The 16,871-nt window shown below is 43.0% G+C and overlaps 1 gene segment (V, D, J or C); it reads right to left on the bottom strand.

The window, feature by feature from the left end:
- Positions 1 to 2,762: 2,762 nt before the first annotated feature.
- LOC125282337 (immunoglobulin lambda variable 1-40-like) lies at positions 2,763 to 4,214 on the bottom strand. The segment is given in 3 exon segments: positions 2,763 to 2,792; positions 3,734 to 4,056; positions 4,166 to 4,214. Coding segments are annotated over 3 exon segments (399 nt in total).
- Positions 4,215 to 16,871: the final 12,657 nt, after the last annotated feature.

Here is a 16,871-nt window from a genome sequence, read left to right as displayed (position 1 = left end):
GAGGGTACATTCCTCAATTTCATAAAAACCATCTATGAAAAGCACACAGCAAATATCATTCTCAATGGGGAAAAGCTGAAAGCCTTTCTCTTAAGATCAGGAACATGACAAAGAAGCCCAATCTCGCCATTATTATTCAGCATAGTACTAGAAGTCCTTGCAACAGCAATCAGACAACAAAAAGGGATAAAAGGTATAAATTGTCAAAGAAGAAGTCAATCTGTCTCTCTTTGCAGATGACATGATGCTCTATATGCAAACCCAAAGGACCCCACCCTCAATCTACAAGAATTTTTAGAGCAATTCAGTAATGTGGTGGGATACTAAATCAGATCCCAGAAATCAGTTGCATTTCTATACACGACCAATGAGACTGAAGAAAGAGAAATTAGGGAATCCATCCCATTTACAATAGCACCAAAAATCATATGTTATCTTGGAATTAACTTAACCAGAGACATAAAGGATCTATATACTAGAAACTACAAATCATTCTTGAAAGACATTGAAGAAGACACAAAAAGATGGAAAAATATTCCCTGCTCATGGATCGGAAGAATTAACATAGTTAAAATGTCCATGCTACCCAGAGCAATCTACACTTTCAATGCTATCCCGATCAAAATACTAATGACATTTTTCAAGAACTGGAACAAACAGCCCTTAAATTTCTGTGGAACCAGAAAAGGCCCCGAATTGCCAAGGAATTGATAAAAAGGAAAAACCAAGCTGGGGGCATCACAATGCCAGATTTCGAGCTGTACTACAATGCTGTGATCACAAAGACAGCATGGTACTGGCACAAAACCAGACACATAGACCAATGGAACAAAATAGAGAACCCAGAAATGGACCCTCGGCTCTTTGGGCAACTAATCTTTGACAAAGCAGGAAAAAACATCCGGTGGAAATAGTCTCTTCAATAAATGGTGCTGGGTATATTGGATAGCTATATGCAAAAGAATGAAACTTGACCACTCTCTCACACCATACACAAAGATAAACTGCAAATGGATGAAAGACCTTGTTGTGAGACAGGAATCCATCAAAATCCTACAGGAGAACATAGGCAGCACCCTGTTTGACATCAGCCACAGCAACTTTTTTCATGACACATCTGTAAAGGCAAGAGAAACAGAAGAAAAAATGAACTTGTGGGACTTCATCAAGATAAAAAGCTTCTGCACAGCCAAGGAAATAGTCAAAAGAACTAAGAGGCAGCCCACGGAATGGGAGAAGATATTTGCAAATAACACTACAGATAAAAGACTGGTATCCAAGATATACAAAGAACTTCTCAAACTCAATACATGAGAAACAAATAATCAAATAAAAAAATGGGCAGAAGATATGAACAGACACTTTTCCAATGAAGACATACAAATGGCTAACAGACACATGAAAAAATGTTCAAAATAATTAGCCATCAGGGAAATTCAAATCAAAACCACATTGAGATACCACCTTACGCCACTTAGAATGGCAAAAATTGACAAGGCTGGAGACAACAAATGTTGGAGAGGATGTGGAGAAAGGGGATCCCTCTTACACTGTTGGTGGGAATGCAAGTTGGTAGAGCCACTTTGGAAAACAGTGTGGAGTTCCCTCAAAAATTTAAAAATTGAGCTACCCTATGATCCAGCAATTGCACTACTGGGTATTTACCCCTATGATACAGACATCATGAAGAAAAGAGCCATATGCACCCCTATGTTCATAGCACATTGTCCACAATAGCTAAATTGTGGAAGGAGCCGAGATGCCCTTCAACAGATGACTGGATTAAGAAGATGTGGTCCATATATACAATGGAATATTACTCAGCCTTCAGAAAAAATGATTACCCATCATTTGCAGCAACATGGATGGGAGTGGAGGAGATTATGCTAAGTGAAATAAGTCAAGCAGAGAAAGGCAATTATCATGTGGTTTCACTCATTTATGGAACATAAGAAATAGGAAGATTGTTAGGAGAAGGACAGGAAGAATGAAGGGGGGATAAACAGAAGCGGAAATGAATCATGAAAGACTGTGGACTCTGGGAAATAAACAGGGCTTCAGAGGGGACGGGGGTGGGGGATTGGAATTGGCCAGTGATGGGTATTAAGGAGGGCACATATTGCATGGTGCACTGGGTGTTATATGCAAATATTGAATCATGGAACATTACACCAAAATCTAAGGATGTTCTGTATGGTAACTAACATAACATAATAAAAATTATTATTAAAGAAAAGAAAAATGAAAATTGTGGAATATTATGAAATATTGATACAGGTTTTCTAAATTAAAATGTCAACAGTGAGATTCCATTTTCAGATTAATACATTCATACTGTGTCCATAGTGAGTTATTGAAGATATAAAGATTTCATATTAATAAATGCTCTAAGATATCATATTAATAAGTCAACAGATGAAAATAACATGATATCACTAGACCTTGAAATTTCCTTTGACTAAGTTGAAATCAAAGCCCTAATAAAAACCACATAAAATAGAAACAGAGATACTCATACGATGATAGCACACTCTCTCCCACACACATAAAACACAGCCCCATTGTCACGAAATTAGCAAATGAGGTGGCTAGAAGGAGGACATTTCTACAAATTCAGGAACAGGGAAATGTGACCTCAATGTTATTATTTGACGTCTTTCTCCAAGTATTAGACAATGGAAGTGAACAAGAAAAATTACTGGTTAGATCTCAGTAAAGATGAGATTAGACTTGGAGTTATTCCCAAAGACCCAAAATACCATTCAGCCATAGATGCCCTGGGCCTGGTTCAACTGTGACAGAAGAAATTACCCCAGTGAGCAAAAAAAAACAGGGATTCCTATTGAAGACTATTAAGAGAACTATATAGGTCTGGAAACTTCTAGAAATAGGTAATTGGCCAAGAATGGAGAGCTCAGATTTCTCAGAAGCCAAGCCTGAGATCATCACACTGCACCTGCTACATCCTATCCATCACTAATGGGGGAAACAACCTTTCTCTGTCCTGTGAGATCCTTTGTCTAGGAAGGGGCTGCAGTGAGTGTCTTTGAGGACAGTGGGAAGGAGAACCCCTCACTCCTAGGTGGTTCCACTCGTAGGTGGTTCCACTTGGACCCATATTGGTGAAAGCAGGAAGAGAAGAAGCAGTACACAGCCTGGGTGAGTGGCTACGTGGGCCCCTCCTCCTTTAGCAATGAGAAAGGGGTTCTGGTCTCAGTTCTCATGGGACAGGGACTTGGATGAGCCCTGACATGCTGTCACAAGAGGGACAGTGAGGAATGGCCTCAATTTAGACCTCAGCACAGGTCTAACATGTCTGGGAGCCAGAGTTGCCAGGCATGGAGTCAGAGAATTGATAGTATCCTCAGAGGGTCTAACCCCCAACCTAGATGAGGATTTGGTCCCCCACTCATGGGAATTGTTGGTACCAAAACACATATTGGACAGAGACCCTGTTTCTACCCTGACCTGTCATGGACTCTCCTCAGGAGAGGCTGCCCCTGGAACCTAGGAATTTGTGCTCAATTTAATAAATCACACAATATCTTGCTCCCAAGGACAGGCTTCAAGGAAAAATTTAAGAGAATGTGGAAAGACTTTGTAGACAAATTCCTTGAGGTGGGACTCAGACCCCAGTTTATATAAAAAAAAAAAAACAGCAGCTGACTAGGCCAAAAAGTTGGACCTGCATAGGAAGCCCAATTGCTGTAGGGACAGCAGGTTTTTGTCTCACTTCCCCACAGGCCTGGAGCACTGTGTGACCACCGAGACTAGGATCATAGGACTGGCAGTAATAATCAGCCTCATCCTCAGCCTGGAGCCCAGTGATGGTCAGAGAGCCTGAGTCACCAGCATCAGAGCCAGAAAATCGGTCAGGGACACCTGAGAGTCGATTGCTACCGGCACGTATGAGGAGTTTAGGAGCCTTTCCTGGGAGTTGTTGGTACCATTTCGCACCAAAAATACGGATGTATGTGCTTCCAGAGCAGGAGATGGTGACCTTCTGGCCCAGGGCCCCAGAAACTGAGGGTGGCTGCGTCAGCACAGCCCAGGACCCTGGAAGGGGGAGAGACACAGTGTCGGTGATCGTTTCTGGAGACAAGAGAAGGAAATAGTGCCCAAGTATCCTCTCAGTGCCCCTTCCCATGTCCCTGCATCCAGTCACCTGTGCAGTGAGCGACCAGGGTGAGGAGGAGAAGGCACCAGGCCATGGTGGAGACCATTACTGATCCTGCCTTTTGTGGCCCCACAGCTGAACAGAGCCTAATCTCTCCCTCCCCTTTTCATCCTCTGAGAGAGGGAGGGACCAACAATGCAAATGAGACCCCTAGCTCTCTGACCTCTCATTAACCCTGGGTCATGTCCCTCTGTTTGAGCATGTCAGGGGGGGTGGCCAGTGGAGGGGCTGTGTGGGGGCAGGGGGTGGGGAGGTCACAGCTGTGAGCCATGAAGAGGGAACAGGAAGTGTCAGATGGCAAGTCCCTGCTCTGTTCAACCCTGACCCCTCAGATACAGGTGAGTGGCGTCCCCATGTCCAGGCCTGGACACAGCATTTTGTGACATGGTGACACAATGGGCCCATCAGAGAGAACTCCTGCCTCCCCACTGCACTGTCCACTGTCACCTTCATTAGGGTGAGGCCATGTGTCTTCTTATGAGGTCTCCCATCAACTCAGGACACACTTTTGCTCTACTCTTGCTCCACATAGTGAGTGTGTCCACAGCTCCCTTGGCTGTTCAAGGGGGAGGACAGAGCTGGTGACTCTTGTAGAACCACATAGAAGAGGATCAAGTCCAGAGCAGAGATGGGTCCACATTGACACATGGCCAGTTCTGTTCAGGAGGCTGGTTTATTTCATTTTACCTGATTCTTCTCTGGTTTCCAGAGTTCTCTTTTCCCAGAAGTTCCCTCAACACTGAGGAGACAGGGATGTAAGTTAAAAATTATATATTTTGAAATCTGCCTCTGTGGATTCTTTCAATCCTCATCATGGGGACAGTATTAGCTAATTGTGAAAGAAGAATAAAATCAGTAGATTCTATGTGCAAATACTGAAAGGTGGGATAAACATACCACTTTTAGAAAAATATACTAATTTCACTTTCATATTAAAGAGACTGATGGGGTATGTTGGGAGCAGAAATATAGAGCCTGGGGTTGACAGCAGGAAGGAGAATATGAGGGACTGCATGTAGCTCTATTTTCTAGTCATTCTCCTCCCTAGAGATGGAACTTGGAGACAGGAAACTACAGCAAGATCATTCTCAGTGTTCTCTGAAATTCTGTGTGGAGAGGGAATTCAGACTCCAAGAGTCAGAGACAGAGCCTGAAGGTCTGAGGCACAGGGGAGCAGAGAGGAGAAGAGGAGAGAGGGTGTGGGGTGTTGTCAGGGAGAGTCTGTAGGATTTGGTCCAAGTGCATGTGTAGCTGGTTCAGAGAGAAGACACTGTGTCTGTGACCAGGGTTATTGTCAATATATCAGCTGTGGATACATCAGTAGTGACACGAGGTCACACTTTATGGAATAAGATGGTAAAACTGTGGATAATGTTTCCTGGGCAGCTTGTATTCATTCTTCAGGCCCCTTGGGGTTGTACACTTGGGCTTTTATCTGATCAGTCATTATGATCCTTTAATGCCCAATTTTCTCTTACTTTGCATTCAGAAGTGAGTTTCCCTTGTTTAAGGACATATCTTTCTGCAGGTGAGCAACCCCCCCCCCCCGCATGTTTCTTCAGGTTAAGTTTCTCACTGAAAAATGCTCACAGCAATTATCTGTGTGCATAGGGATTTCTGACTCACTTCCTTGTTATCTGAGACCCTGTGAGGAACAGTAGCTGCTCCTACTGCCATGAGCTGTAGCACAGAAATAGTCAGCCTCGTCCTCAGCCTGCAGCCCGGAAATGAGTAGGACCCCTGCAATTGACCAGGGAACATCTTTGGATCCAGGGAAGTGACTGGTGACCCTGGAGCGTTGGTGTTTATATGAGTCTGTTTAGTAGTATGGGTGATACTGGGGAGGACTCCCTGGCTGCTGCTGGAACCAGCTTACAGAATAGTTGCCAACACCAAAGCCACTGCTCGGGGTGCAGGTGAGTCTAGCCAACAATCCCAGAGATGCAGAGGGAGGGCAGCTGGGTCAGCACTGGCTGGACAGGGAACCTGCAAACATAGACACTCATGGGTGATTTGGAACGGGACCAAGGTAAATTTCCTGGTGACTCTAAGACAGAGTGGCCTACATGGGCTGGAGGGCTGTCCTGTGTCCCTGAAGCCTGTCACTACCTGTGCAGTGAGACAGGAGCATGAGAAGTTCAGGAGTTCAGACCATGGTGGCCCAGGCTCTAGTCCTCACAAAGGCTTAGTCTGCCCCAGGCCTCCCTTTCTCTGCCACCCTCTGTCCCAGGAGGGGCTGTCCATGCAAATGGGGTCCATCCAGTGACTGCCCAGCCCCTCCCTAAGCCCTGGTGCTGGAGCTCAGCTCACACCACACACTGAAGAGGACAGGGGTTGGCTTCAGCCCTGGAATAAGCCCTGGGGGGAATCACCTGCTGATACCACACACAGCTCCCTGCTCAGGGGACTCTGTCAGGCCTGAGAGGACACAGCTGCTGAGTCACTATCAGGTAGCCCAGAGACCAGTCCCCAGGCCAGGTTCCCTTGAGGAAGAGTCCTCACTGAGCAGCTGTGTAGGCACCACAGAGAGGTCCCACAGTGCCCCCTGTTTGTGGCAGGGCACACATTTCACCATGGCCCAAAGTCCTGAGAGTCCTGCTGGTTTCTGCAGTTCACCAGATCCCTGTCCATTCACACCTCAGCGATCTGAATCATGGATGAAGTTATACCATTGTGCTGCCCATGATTACTGTAGTGTTTTTTTGTTTTGTTTTGTTTTTGTTTTTGTTTTTGTTTTTGTTTTCGTTTTCGTTTTACTCTCAGATGGAGTTCTGGTCTTTGGGAGATACGAACATTTGTCTAAATGACAACTTAAAGTTTTAGTTTCCCAAAGAGATGCTGTAGACATCTATTCTTCTACCGGTATGCTATTTAGAATAGGCATACATTGTGAGTGTTTTAAAACTCATGTGCATTATGACAATGAATTTCATCTACTCTTACATAAATTTATTTGTATTTAATCTCCAATTTTAGCTAATTTAATTGTCTATTTCATAAAACAAAGGAAGAACAATGATTTTATCTTTGATGAACTCCAATTTATCAGGTTTTTGTTTTTGTTTGTCTCTTTTAAGGATTGTGCTATTGGTGTTTTTCTTTTTTTTTAATAATAATATTTTTCATTATATTATGTTAGTCACCATACAGTACATCTCTAGTTTTTGATGTAAAGTTCCATGATTCATTACTTGCGTATAACACCCAGTGCTCCATGCAATACGTACCCTCCTTAATACCCATCACCGGCCTATCCCATTCCCCCACCCCACTGCCCTCTGAAGCCCTCGGTTTGTTTCTCAGAGTCCATAGTCTGTCGTGGTTCATTCCCCCTTCTGTTTACCCCGCCTTTCTTCTTCCCTTTCTTCTCCTACAGATTAGTGTTTTTCTAGAAATGTTTACAAAAACCTTAGATCCTGAAGATCTTCACCTATGTTTTCTTTAATCATTGTGTAGATTCTTGTTTTACAGTTAAGTCTTTAATACAGTCAATGAATTATTTTTTAAAGATTTTATTTATTTATTTATTTATTTATTTATTTATTTATTTGTCAGAGAGAGAGAGAGCACAAGCAGGAAGAGCAGCAGACAGAAGGAGAAGCAGGTCCCCACTGAGCAGAGAGCCCAATGTAGGGCTTGATCCCAGGATCCTGGGATCATGACCTGAACTAAAGGCAGATGCTTAACGAACTGAACCACCTAGGTATCCCTATAGTTTTCTTTATCAAGTTGAGGATGTTTCACTGTATTTTTCATTCTCTGAGTATTTTTCTCATTTTTATTTATTTATTTACTCATTCATTAATAAGGATAGGTATTGAATTCTGAAAAAGGTTGTGTTGTTGTTTCTTGTTTGTTTGTTTGTTGTTTGTTTGAATGGTGTATAAGATCAAGGGATTTTTCTTCTTTGGCTTGTTAACCCAGGCGTTTACATGGACTGATGTTTTCTGGTTGAAACAGCCTTGCATTCCTGCAATAAACCCCATTTGGTCATGTTATGAATTGTGCTATGTGTAACTGAATTATTTCTAATATAGGTTTAAGAATTTTGTTCCTCCCTTTTTGTGTGGTATTCACTTTGCTTTCTGACAGGAGGCTGTTGGCCTGAGACATTGACTCAAAAATTTAGAAAAAAAAATCATCTCAGTTGAATTTAACAATCCGAACCACAGGTAAGAAATATCTAATCATTTATACAAGTTGTATTTCATTTCTCTTGAAAGGTTTTGTAGTTCCATATAAAACACTTAGGATTTTTTTCACATTTATCCTTAGGAATTTCATAATTATGAAATTATAGATGGCACTGTCTTTATTTTTAAAATGTTGATGATTGGGTTGCTTAGGCAGTGCAATTGGTTAAGTGCCTGACTCTTGGTTTAAGCTCAGGTCAGGATCTCAGCGTCATGGGATCAAGCTCTGCGTTGGACTCCTTGCTCAGCGAGGAGTCTGTATAATATTCTCTCTCCCTCTTCCTCTGGTTAAGATGCCCACTTACAGGATCCTCAGTGTCCTAACCTTAATGCTCAGAAATGTGTCACCATTACAACAGTGACGGAGATGCCTGCAGGAAGCCTTGTGCTCACCTCCACTTGAACAAATGTTAATGTGTCTTTTCCTTGTACTAATATGATTTTATATTCTTGCAATGCAGAAGAGAAAGCTGTTAAGAAGTAGACAATCCTGTGGACATTGGAATCTCTATAAGACACATAGACATGTGAGGCTTTTACAACTGGGACAGTTTGGCAGCTGAAGTTGAAGGCAGGAGTAAGGGTGTTTTCCATCTAGAGGAACAGAAGGAATATGAAAACAGAAGTGGCAATGCTCACTCCATGAGAGGACATAGCAAGTTCACAGACTGGTAGAGCCAGGGGTGACACTGGGGACTGGGACTAAGGAATGTGGGGAGAGAAGGGCTGGCCTTAGGGGGGGATGTCAGGTGGAAAGGAGACTTTAGAAGGGAAAACAGGAGGAGGAATTGCATTGGAGCAAACCTCAGAGGTAGAATCTCCAGGACTGTGGACCAGAAGGAACTCTGGGAGAGAAAGAATAATGACTGAATTAAGAATTTAATATTTCGGTTTGAAAAGAAATGCAAGAGTTATGGATATTTAATGCAGTAGGAAATAGGATTATTGGATGGTTTTCTATTCACAAAATAGTGGACCATCTGGTAACCAGTTGGAAATACTGAATTCCAAGCCCAGAAATGGTGAACCCTAACCTTGTGTGGCAGCAAGCTGTGACCATGGCCAGCAGGCTGGTGTTCAAACGTGGTTGAGAAGTCCACAGTGTGGGGGGCTGTGTGTTAGAGGGACAGGAGCCTGCGACAGAACCCTGGATACCATACCCCTGTACAGAATAGATGAGAGGATCCCAGAAAGAGATTCTGTTTGTCCAGGGTGGCTTTTATGTTCAGTCCCTTCATCATCCCTGTGGCATGTGAGTTACTGACATCCTTTTTCTGCTCAGGATGCCTGGTGCAGAGCTTGGTGCAGGTGTAGGAGAGAACCACCTTTTTTTTGCTTCCTGAGCAAATGTTACAGGGAGTTCTCAAGAATTTGAACAGGACTTAGGTGGAGAAATTTGCAAAACTTCAAACCTGGGACTGACTGCTCAAGACAGGTCATGAAGGTGCGTTATGGTACAGTGGCCAAGGTCAGGCTGAAGTACCTGGGAGAGTGGGTGTCATGAAGACATGGGGATGGAAAAGAACCCAAAGCTCTCACTTCACCTGTACATCCCATGGACCTCTAACCACAGGGAGGAAGAGCTGTAGGTTCTCCTCATTCACATCAGGCTTTGTGGGGGAGACTGCATTCTGGTCACTGTCCCCCACCCTTATATCCTCTTCTTGCTGTCTGTCATGGGGTGTGGGCTGAGAGGACCCACCCAAACTCTCAGGGCCTGGGGGTGAGGCAGCTGGGAACTGAGCCCTGACTAGACCAGCAACTTCTTTTCAGATGTCATCACACTGTGGACCCCAGGGACAGGCTCACAGTGCCCCTGCTTCTCAGCCCTGGTCCCCTGACAGAGATGAGGGGTAGGATCCCAGAACACAGCTAACCCTACTTATTTTTCTTTAATTTTTTCATGTTATATAAGTCATCATACAGTACATCCTTAGTTTTTGATGTAGTGTTCCAAGATTCGTTGTTTGCATATAACACCCAGTGTTGCATGCAATATGTGCCCTCCTTAATACCCATCACCGGCCCATCCCAATCCCCTCTGAAGCCCTGAGTTTGTTTCCCAGAGTCCATAGTCTCTCATGGTTCATTTCCTTTTCTGTTTACCACCCTTCATTCTTCCCTTCCTTCTCCTACCGATCTTCCTGCTATTTCTTATGTTCTATAAATGAGTGAAACCATATGATAATAGTCTTCTCTGCTTAACTTATTTCACTTAGCATAATCTCCTCCAGTCCCGTCTATGTTGCTGCAATTGTTGGGTAATCGTTCTTTCTGATGGCTGAGTAATATTCCATTGTATATATGGACCACATCTTCTTAATTCACTCACTATGTCTGTATCTTTGGGGTAAATACCCAGTAGTGCAATGGCTGGATTATAGGGTAGCTCAATCTTTCATTTTTAAGGGACCTCTACACTGTTTTCCAAAGTGGCTGTACCAACTTGCTTTCCCACCAACAGTGAAAGAGGGATCCCTATTCTCCACATCCTCTCCAACACTTGTTTCCTGCCTTGTCAATTTTTTACCATTCTAAGTGGCATAAGGTGGTATCTCAATGTGGTTTTGATTTCAATTTCCCCAATGGCGAATGATTTTGAACATTTTTTCATGTGTCTGTTAGCCATTTGTATGTCTTCATTTGAAAAGTACCTGTTCACATCTTCTGCCCGTTTTTTGATTTGTTTATTTGTTTCTCGTGTATTGAGTTTGAGAAGTTCTTTGTATATCTTGGATACCAGTCTTTTATCTGTAGTGTCATTTGCAAATATCTTCTCCCATTCTGTTGGCTGTCACTTAGTTCTTTTGACTGTTTCCTTGGCTGTGCAGAAGCCTTTTATCTTGATGAAGTCCCACAAGTTCATTTTTTCTCCGGTTTTCTTGCCTTTGGAGATGTGTCATGAAAAAGTTTGCTGTGGCTGATGTCATAGAGGTTGCTGCCTATGTTCTCCTCTAGGATTTTGATGGATTCCTGTCTCACATTTAGGCCTTTCATCCATTTGGAGTTTGTCTTTGTGTATGGTGTGAGAGAGTGGTCAAGTTTCATTCTTTTGCATGTAGCTGTCCAATGTTCTCAGCGTCATTTATTGAAGAGACTGTCTTTTTTCCACTGGATGTTTTTTCCTGCTTTGTCAAAGATCAGTTGTCGAAGGAGCCGAGGGTCTATTTCTGCATTCTCTCTTCTGTTCCATTGGTCTATGTGTCTGTTTTTGTGCCAGTACCATGCTGTCTTTGTGATCACAGCTTTGTAGTACAGCTTGAAATCCAGCATTGTGATGCCCCCAGCTTTGTTTTTCCTTTTCAACACTTCCTTGGTGATTCGGGGCCTTTTCTGATTCCACACAAATTTAAGGGCTGTTTGTTCCAGCTCTTTTTTTTTAAAGATTTTTTTTTATTTATTTGACAGAGAGAGAGACAGGCAGCGAGAGAGGGAACACAAGCAGGAGGAGTGGGAGAGGAAGAAGCAGGCTCCCAGGGGAGGATCCTGATGTGGGGCTTGATTCCCGAATGCCAGGATCACGCCCTAAGTTGAAGGCAGACATTTAAAGAATGAGCCACCCAGGCTCCCCTGTTCCTGCTCTTTGAAAAATATCATTGTTATTTTGATCAGGATGGCATTGAAAGTGTAGATTGCTCTGGGTAGCATAGACATTTTAACTATGTTTATTCTTCCGATCCATGAGCATGGAATATTTTTCCATCTTTTTGTGTCTCTTTCAATGTCTTTCATGAGTGATTTGTAGTTTCCAGAATATGTATCCTTAAATCTCTGGTTAAGTTAATTCTGAGATAACGTATGATTTTTGGTGGTATTGTAAATTGAAAGGATTCCATAATTTCTCTTTCTTCAGTCTCATTGTTCATGTATAGAAATACAACTGATTTCTGAGCATTGATTTTGTATCCCGCCACATTAATGAATTGCTCTATAAGTTCTAGTAATTTGGAGCTGGGGTCTTTTGGGTTTTCCATATAGAGTATCATGTAATCTGTGAAGAGACAAAGTTTGACTTCTTCTTTGCCAATTTGGATACGTTTTATCTTTTTTGTTGTTGTTGTTGTCTGATTGCTGTTGCAAGGACTTCTAGTACTATGTTGAACAATAATGGCGAGAGTGGGCATCCTTGTCATATTCCTGATCTTAAGAGAAAGGCTTTCAGCTTTTCCCCATTGAGAATGATATTTGCTATGGGCTTTTCATAGATGGTTTTTATGAAATTGAGGAATGTACCATCTATCCCTACCCACTGAAGGGTTTTAATCAGGAAAGGATGCTGTATTTGTTCAAATGCTTTTTCTGCATCAATTGAAAGGATCATATGGTTCTTGTCTTTTCTCTTATTAATGTGATCTACCACACTGATTGATTTGCAAATGAACTACCTTGCACCCCAGGGATGAATCCCATTGGTCATGATGAATAATCCTTTAAACGTACTGTTGGATCCTATTATCTAGGATTTTGTTGTGAATTTTGGCATCTATATTCATCAGGGATATTGGTCTGTAATTCTCCTTTTTGGAGGGGTCTTTGCCTGGTGTGGGGATCAAGGTAAAAATGGCCTCATAGAATGAGTTTGGTAGTTATCCTTCTGTTTCTATTTTTTGAAACAGCTTCAGGATAATAGGTATTATTTCTTCTCTGAAAGTTTGGGAGAATTCCCCAGGGAATCTATCGGGCCCTGGACTCTTGTTTTTGATCACTGCTTCAATCTCTTCATAATTAATTTGTCTGTTTAAATAATCAATTTCTTTCTCTTTCAGACTTGGTAGTTTATAGGTTTCCAGGAAGGCATCCATTTCTGCCAGGTTGTTTAATTTATTGGCATAGAGTTGTTGATAATAGTTTCAAAGAATGTTTCTATTTCCTTGATGTTAGTTGTGATCTCTCTCCTTTCATTAATAATTTTTATTAATTTGGGTGGGAGTTAAGATGGTGGAGAAGTAGGGGTCCCCTTTTTCAACTGGTCCCCTGAGTCAAGCTGGATAGGTACCAGACCATCCTGAACACCCACTAAATCAGCCTGAGATGCAGAAAGATACATCTGGATACAAAGCGGGGAGCCATGAATCAGCACACAGATATCGGAAGATAAACAGAAGGGGGAGGGACCTGCCATGTTCGGGTGCCAGGAAGCAGTAGCCACCTGCACTGGGGAGCAGGCTGACTCACGGACCGGCCCCTGTGAGAGAACAGACTGAGACCATGAGCCAGGGAATGTGTGCGACCAGTCTGAAAACCAGAGCTCCAGAGTGTGTGAACCACACTGAATCAGAGCTCTGGAATGCAAGGGGACACTGGCGGCTGGCAGCTAGCAGTGTTAGAAACACAAAGGACAGAGACGTGCCAGCCCTGGAAGTGAGGGCAGGGACGCCGGGTGTGGCGCACACATCCCGGGACGCTGCAGGGTTGAGCAGCACCCACAGTAACAGAGTTAAAGTGGCCAGAACATCAGTGGAGAACGGGCCGCAATCCCTCTGTTCTGTGACAATGCAGCCTCTGCTGCTCTGACTCTCAGAAGAGGCACAGCAGACCGCCAGGGAAAGCTGCCAGAGAACAAAAGCCTGGAAATACCGGCTCAGAGAGTGCCCATCCCCATTCCCCCTCGCAGGGGACATGGAGACTCTACCCAAACAGGGTTGCCTGAGTATTGGTGCGGCAGGCCCCTCCCCCAGAACACAGAAGGCAAGGCTGAAAAATCAAGAAGCCCACAACCCAGGGCGCCTGGGTGGCGCAGTCATTGAGCGCCTGTCTTCGGCTTAGGGCGTGATCCCGGGCATTCCGGAAAGGAGTCCCTCATCGGGCTCCTCCGCTGGGAGCCTGCTTCTTCCTCTCCCACTCCCCTGCTTCTGTTCCTGTTCTTGCTGACTGTCTGTCTGTCTCTCTCTCAGATAAATAAATAAAATCTTTAAAGAAGAAGCCCACATCGCTAAGATCCCTATAAAACAAGGGGCACGGCCTGGGACCCACTCAATAATTTGGGCTCTGGACAACCCCGCATCCTCTCCTCATCAGAATGACAAGAAGGAGAAGCCCCCACCCCCAGCAAAGAAAAGACAGTGAGTCTGTGGCCTCTGCCACAGAAATAATGGATATGGATGTAACCAAATTATCAGAAGTGGAATTCAGAGTAACGATGGTCAAAATGATGAGTAGAATTGAAAAAAGTATTAACGAAAAGGTTACTGAGAATATAGAATCCCTACATAAATGAGAGCGAATCTGACAGAAATTAAAAATTCTATGAGCCAAATGCAGGCAAAACTAGAGGCTCTGACGGCCAGGGTCATAGAAGCAGAGGAACGGTTTAGTGAATTGGAGGATGGGTTAATAGAGGAAAAAACGAAAATAGAAGCTGCTTTTAAAAAAACCCAAGCCCACGAATGTAGGTTACGGGAGATAACTGGCTCAATGAAATGATCCAATGTTAGAATCATCAGCATCCCCGAGGGGGTGGAGAAAAACAAAGGTCTAGAAGAGATATTTGAACAAGTTGCAGCTGAAAACTTCCCTAATCTAGCGAGGGAAACAAACATTCATGTCCAAGAGGCAGAGAGGACCCCTCCCAAGCTCAACCACGACAAACCTACGCCACGTCACGTCATAGTGCATTTCACAAATATTAGATCCAAGGATACAGTATTGAAAGCGGGCAGGGCAAAGAAATTCTCACGTACCAAGGCAAAGGCATCAGAATTACGTCAGACCTGTCTACACAGACCTGGAATGAGAGAAAGGGTTGGGGGAGCATTTTTAAAGCTATTTCAGAGAAAAACATGCAGCCAAGGATCCTTTATCCAGCAAGGCTGTCATTCAGAATTGATGGACAAATAAAGACATTTCAGAATCGCCAGTCATTAACCAATTTCATAACCACTAAACCAGCCCTACAGGAGATATTAAGGGGGGTTCTATAAAGGTAAAAAGGCCCCAAGAGTGATACAGAACAGAAAGTCACAGCCAATACAAACAAAGACTTTACTGGCAACATGGCATCATTAAAATCATATCTCTCAGTACTCAGTCTTAATGTGAATGGCTTAAATTCTCCATAAAACACCACAGGGTTGCAGATTGGATAAAAAGAAATGACCCATCCATTTGCTGTCTACAAGAGACTCATTTCGAACCCAAAGATGCATTCAGACTGAGAGTAAGGGGATGGAATACAATCTTTCATGCAAATGGACCTCAAAAGAAAGCTGGGGTAGCAAATCTCATATCAGATAAATTGGATTTTAAACTACAGACTATAGTTAGAGACGCAGAAGGGCACTATATTATTCTTAAAGGAAGTATTCAACAAGTGGATATGACAATTATAAATATATATGCCCCCAACAGGGGAGCAGCAAGATACACAAGCCAACTCTTAACCAGAATAAAGAGACATATAAATAAAAATACATTAATAGTAGGGGACCTCAACACTCCACTCTCAGAAATAGACAGAACACCCTGGCAAAAACTAAGCAAAGAATCAAAGGCTTTGAATGCCATACTTGACGAGTTGGACCTCATAGATATATATAGAACACAACACCCCAGAACCAAAGAATACTCATTCTATTCTAATGCCCATGGAACATTCTCAAGAATAGAGCATGTTCTGGGACACAAAACAGGTCTCAACCGAAACCAAAAGATTAAAATTATCCCCTGCATATTCTCAGATGACAACGCTCTGAAATTGGAACTCAACCACAAGGAAAAATTTGGAAGAAACTCAAACACTTGGAGACTAAGAACCATCCTGCTCAGGAATGACTTGATAAACCAGGAAATCAAAAATCAAATTAAACAATTTATGGAGACCAATGAGAATGAAAATACAACAGTCCAAAACCTATGGGATACTGCAAAGGCAGTCCTAAGGGGGAAATACATAGCCATCCAAGCCTCACTCAAAAGAATAGAAAAATCTAAAATGCAGTTTTTATATTCTCACCTCAAGAAGCTGGAACAGCAACAGAAGGACAGATCTAATCCATGCACGAGGAAGCAGTTGACCAAAATTAGAGCTGAAATCAATCAATCAGAAACCAGAAGTACAGTAGAGCAAATCAACAGGACTAGAAGCTGGTTCTTTGAGAGAATCAATAAAATTGACAGACCACTGGCAAGACTTATCCAAAAGAAAAGAGAAAGGACCCAGATTATTAAAATTATGAATGAAAAAGGAGAGGTCACAACGAACACCATTGGAATTGGAAGGATTACTAGAAATTTTTATCAACACCTACATGCCAATAAACTAAGCAATCTGGAAGAGATGGAATCCTTCCTGGAAACCTATAAACTACCAAGATTGAAACAGGAAGAAATTGATTCCTTTTTTTTTAAGATTTTATTTATTTATTTGACAGAGATAGAGAGAGCCAGCGAGAGAGGGAACACAAGCAGAGGGAGTGGGAGAGGAAGAAGCAGGCTCATAGTGGAGGAGCCTGATGTGGGGCCCGATCCCATAACGCCAGGATCATGCCCTGAGCCGAAGGCGG

This window comes from Ursus arctos, unplaced genomic scaffold, assembly GCF_023065955.2.
Source record: "Ursus arctos isolate Adak ecotype North America unplaced genomic scaffold, UrsArc2.0 scaffold_39, whole genome shotgun sequence".
Classification (NCBI taxonomy): Eukaryota; Metazoa; Chordata; class Mammalia; order Carnivora; family Ursidae; genus Ursus; species Ursus arctos.
The sequence above is the reverse complement of the archived record's forward strand: the minus strand, read 5'-3'. Positions and strand labels throughout refer to the sequence as shown.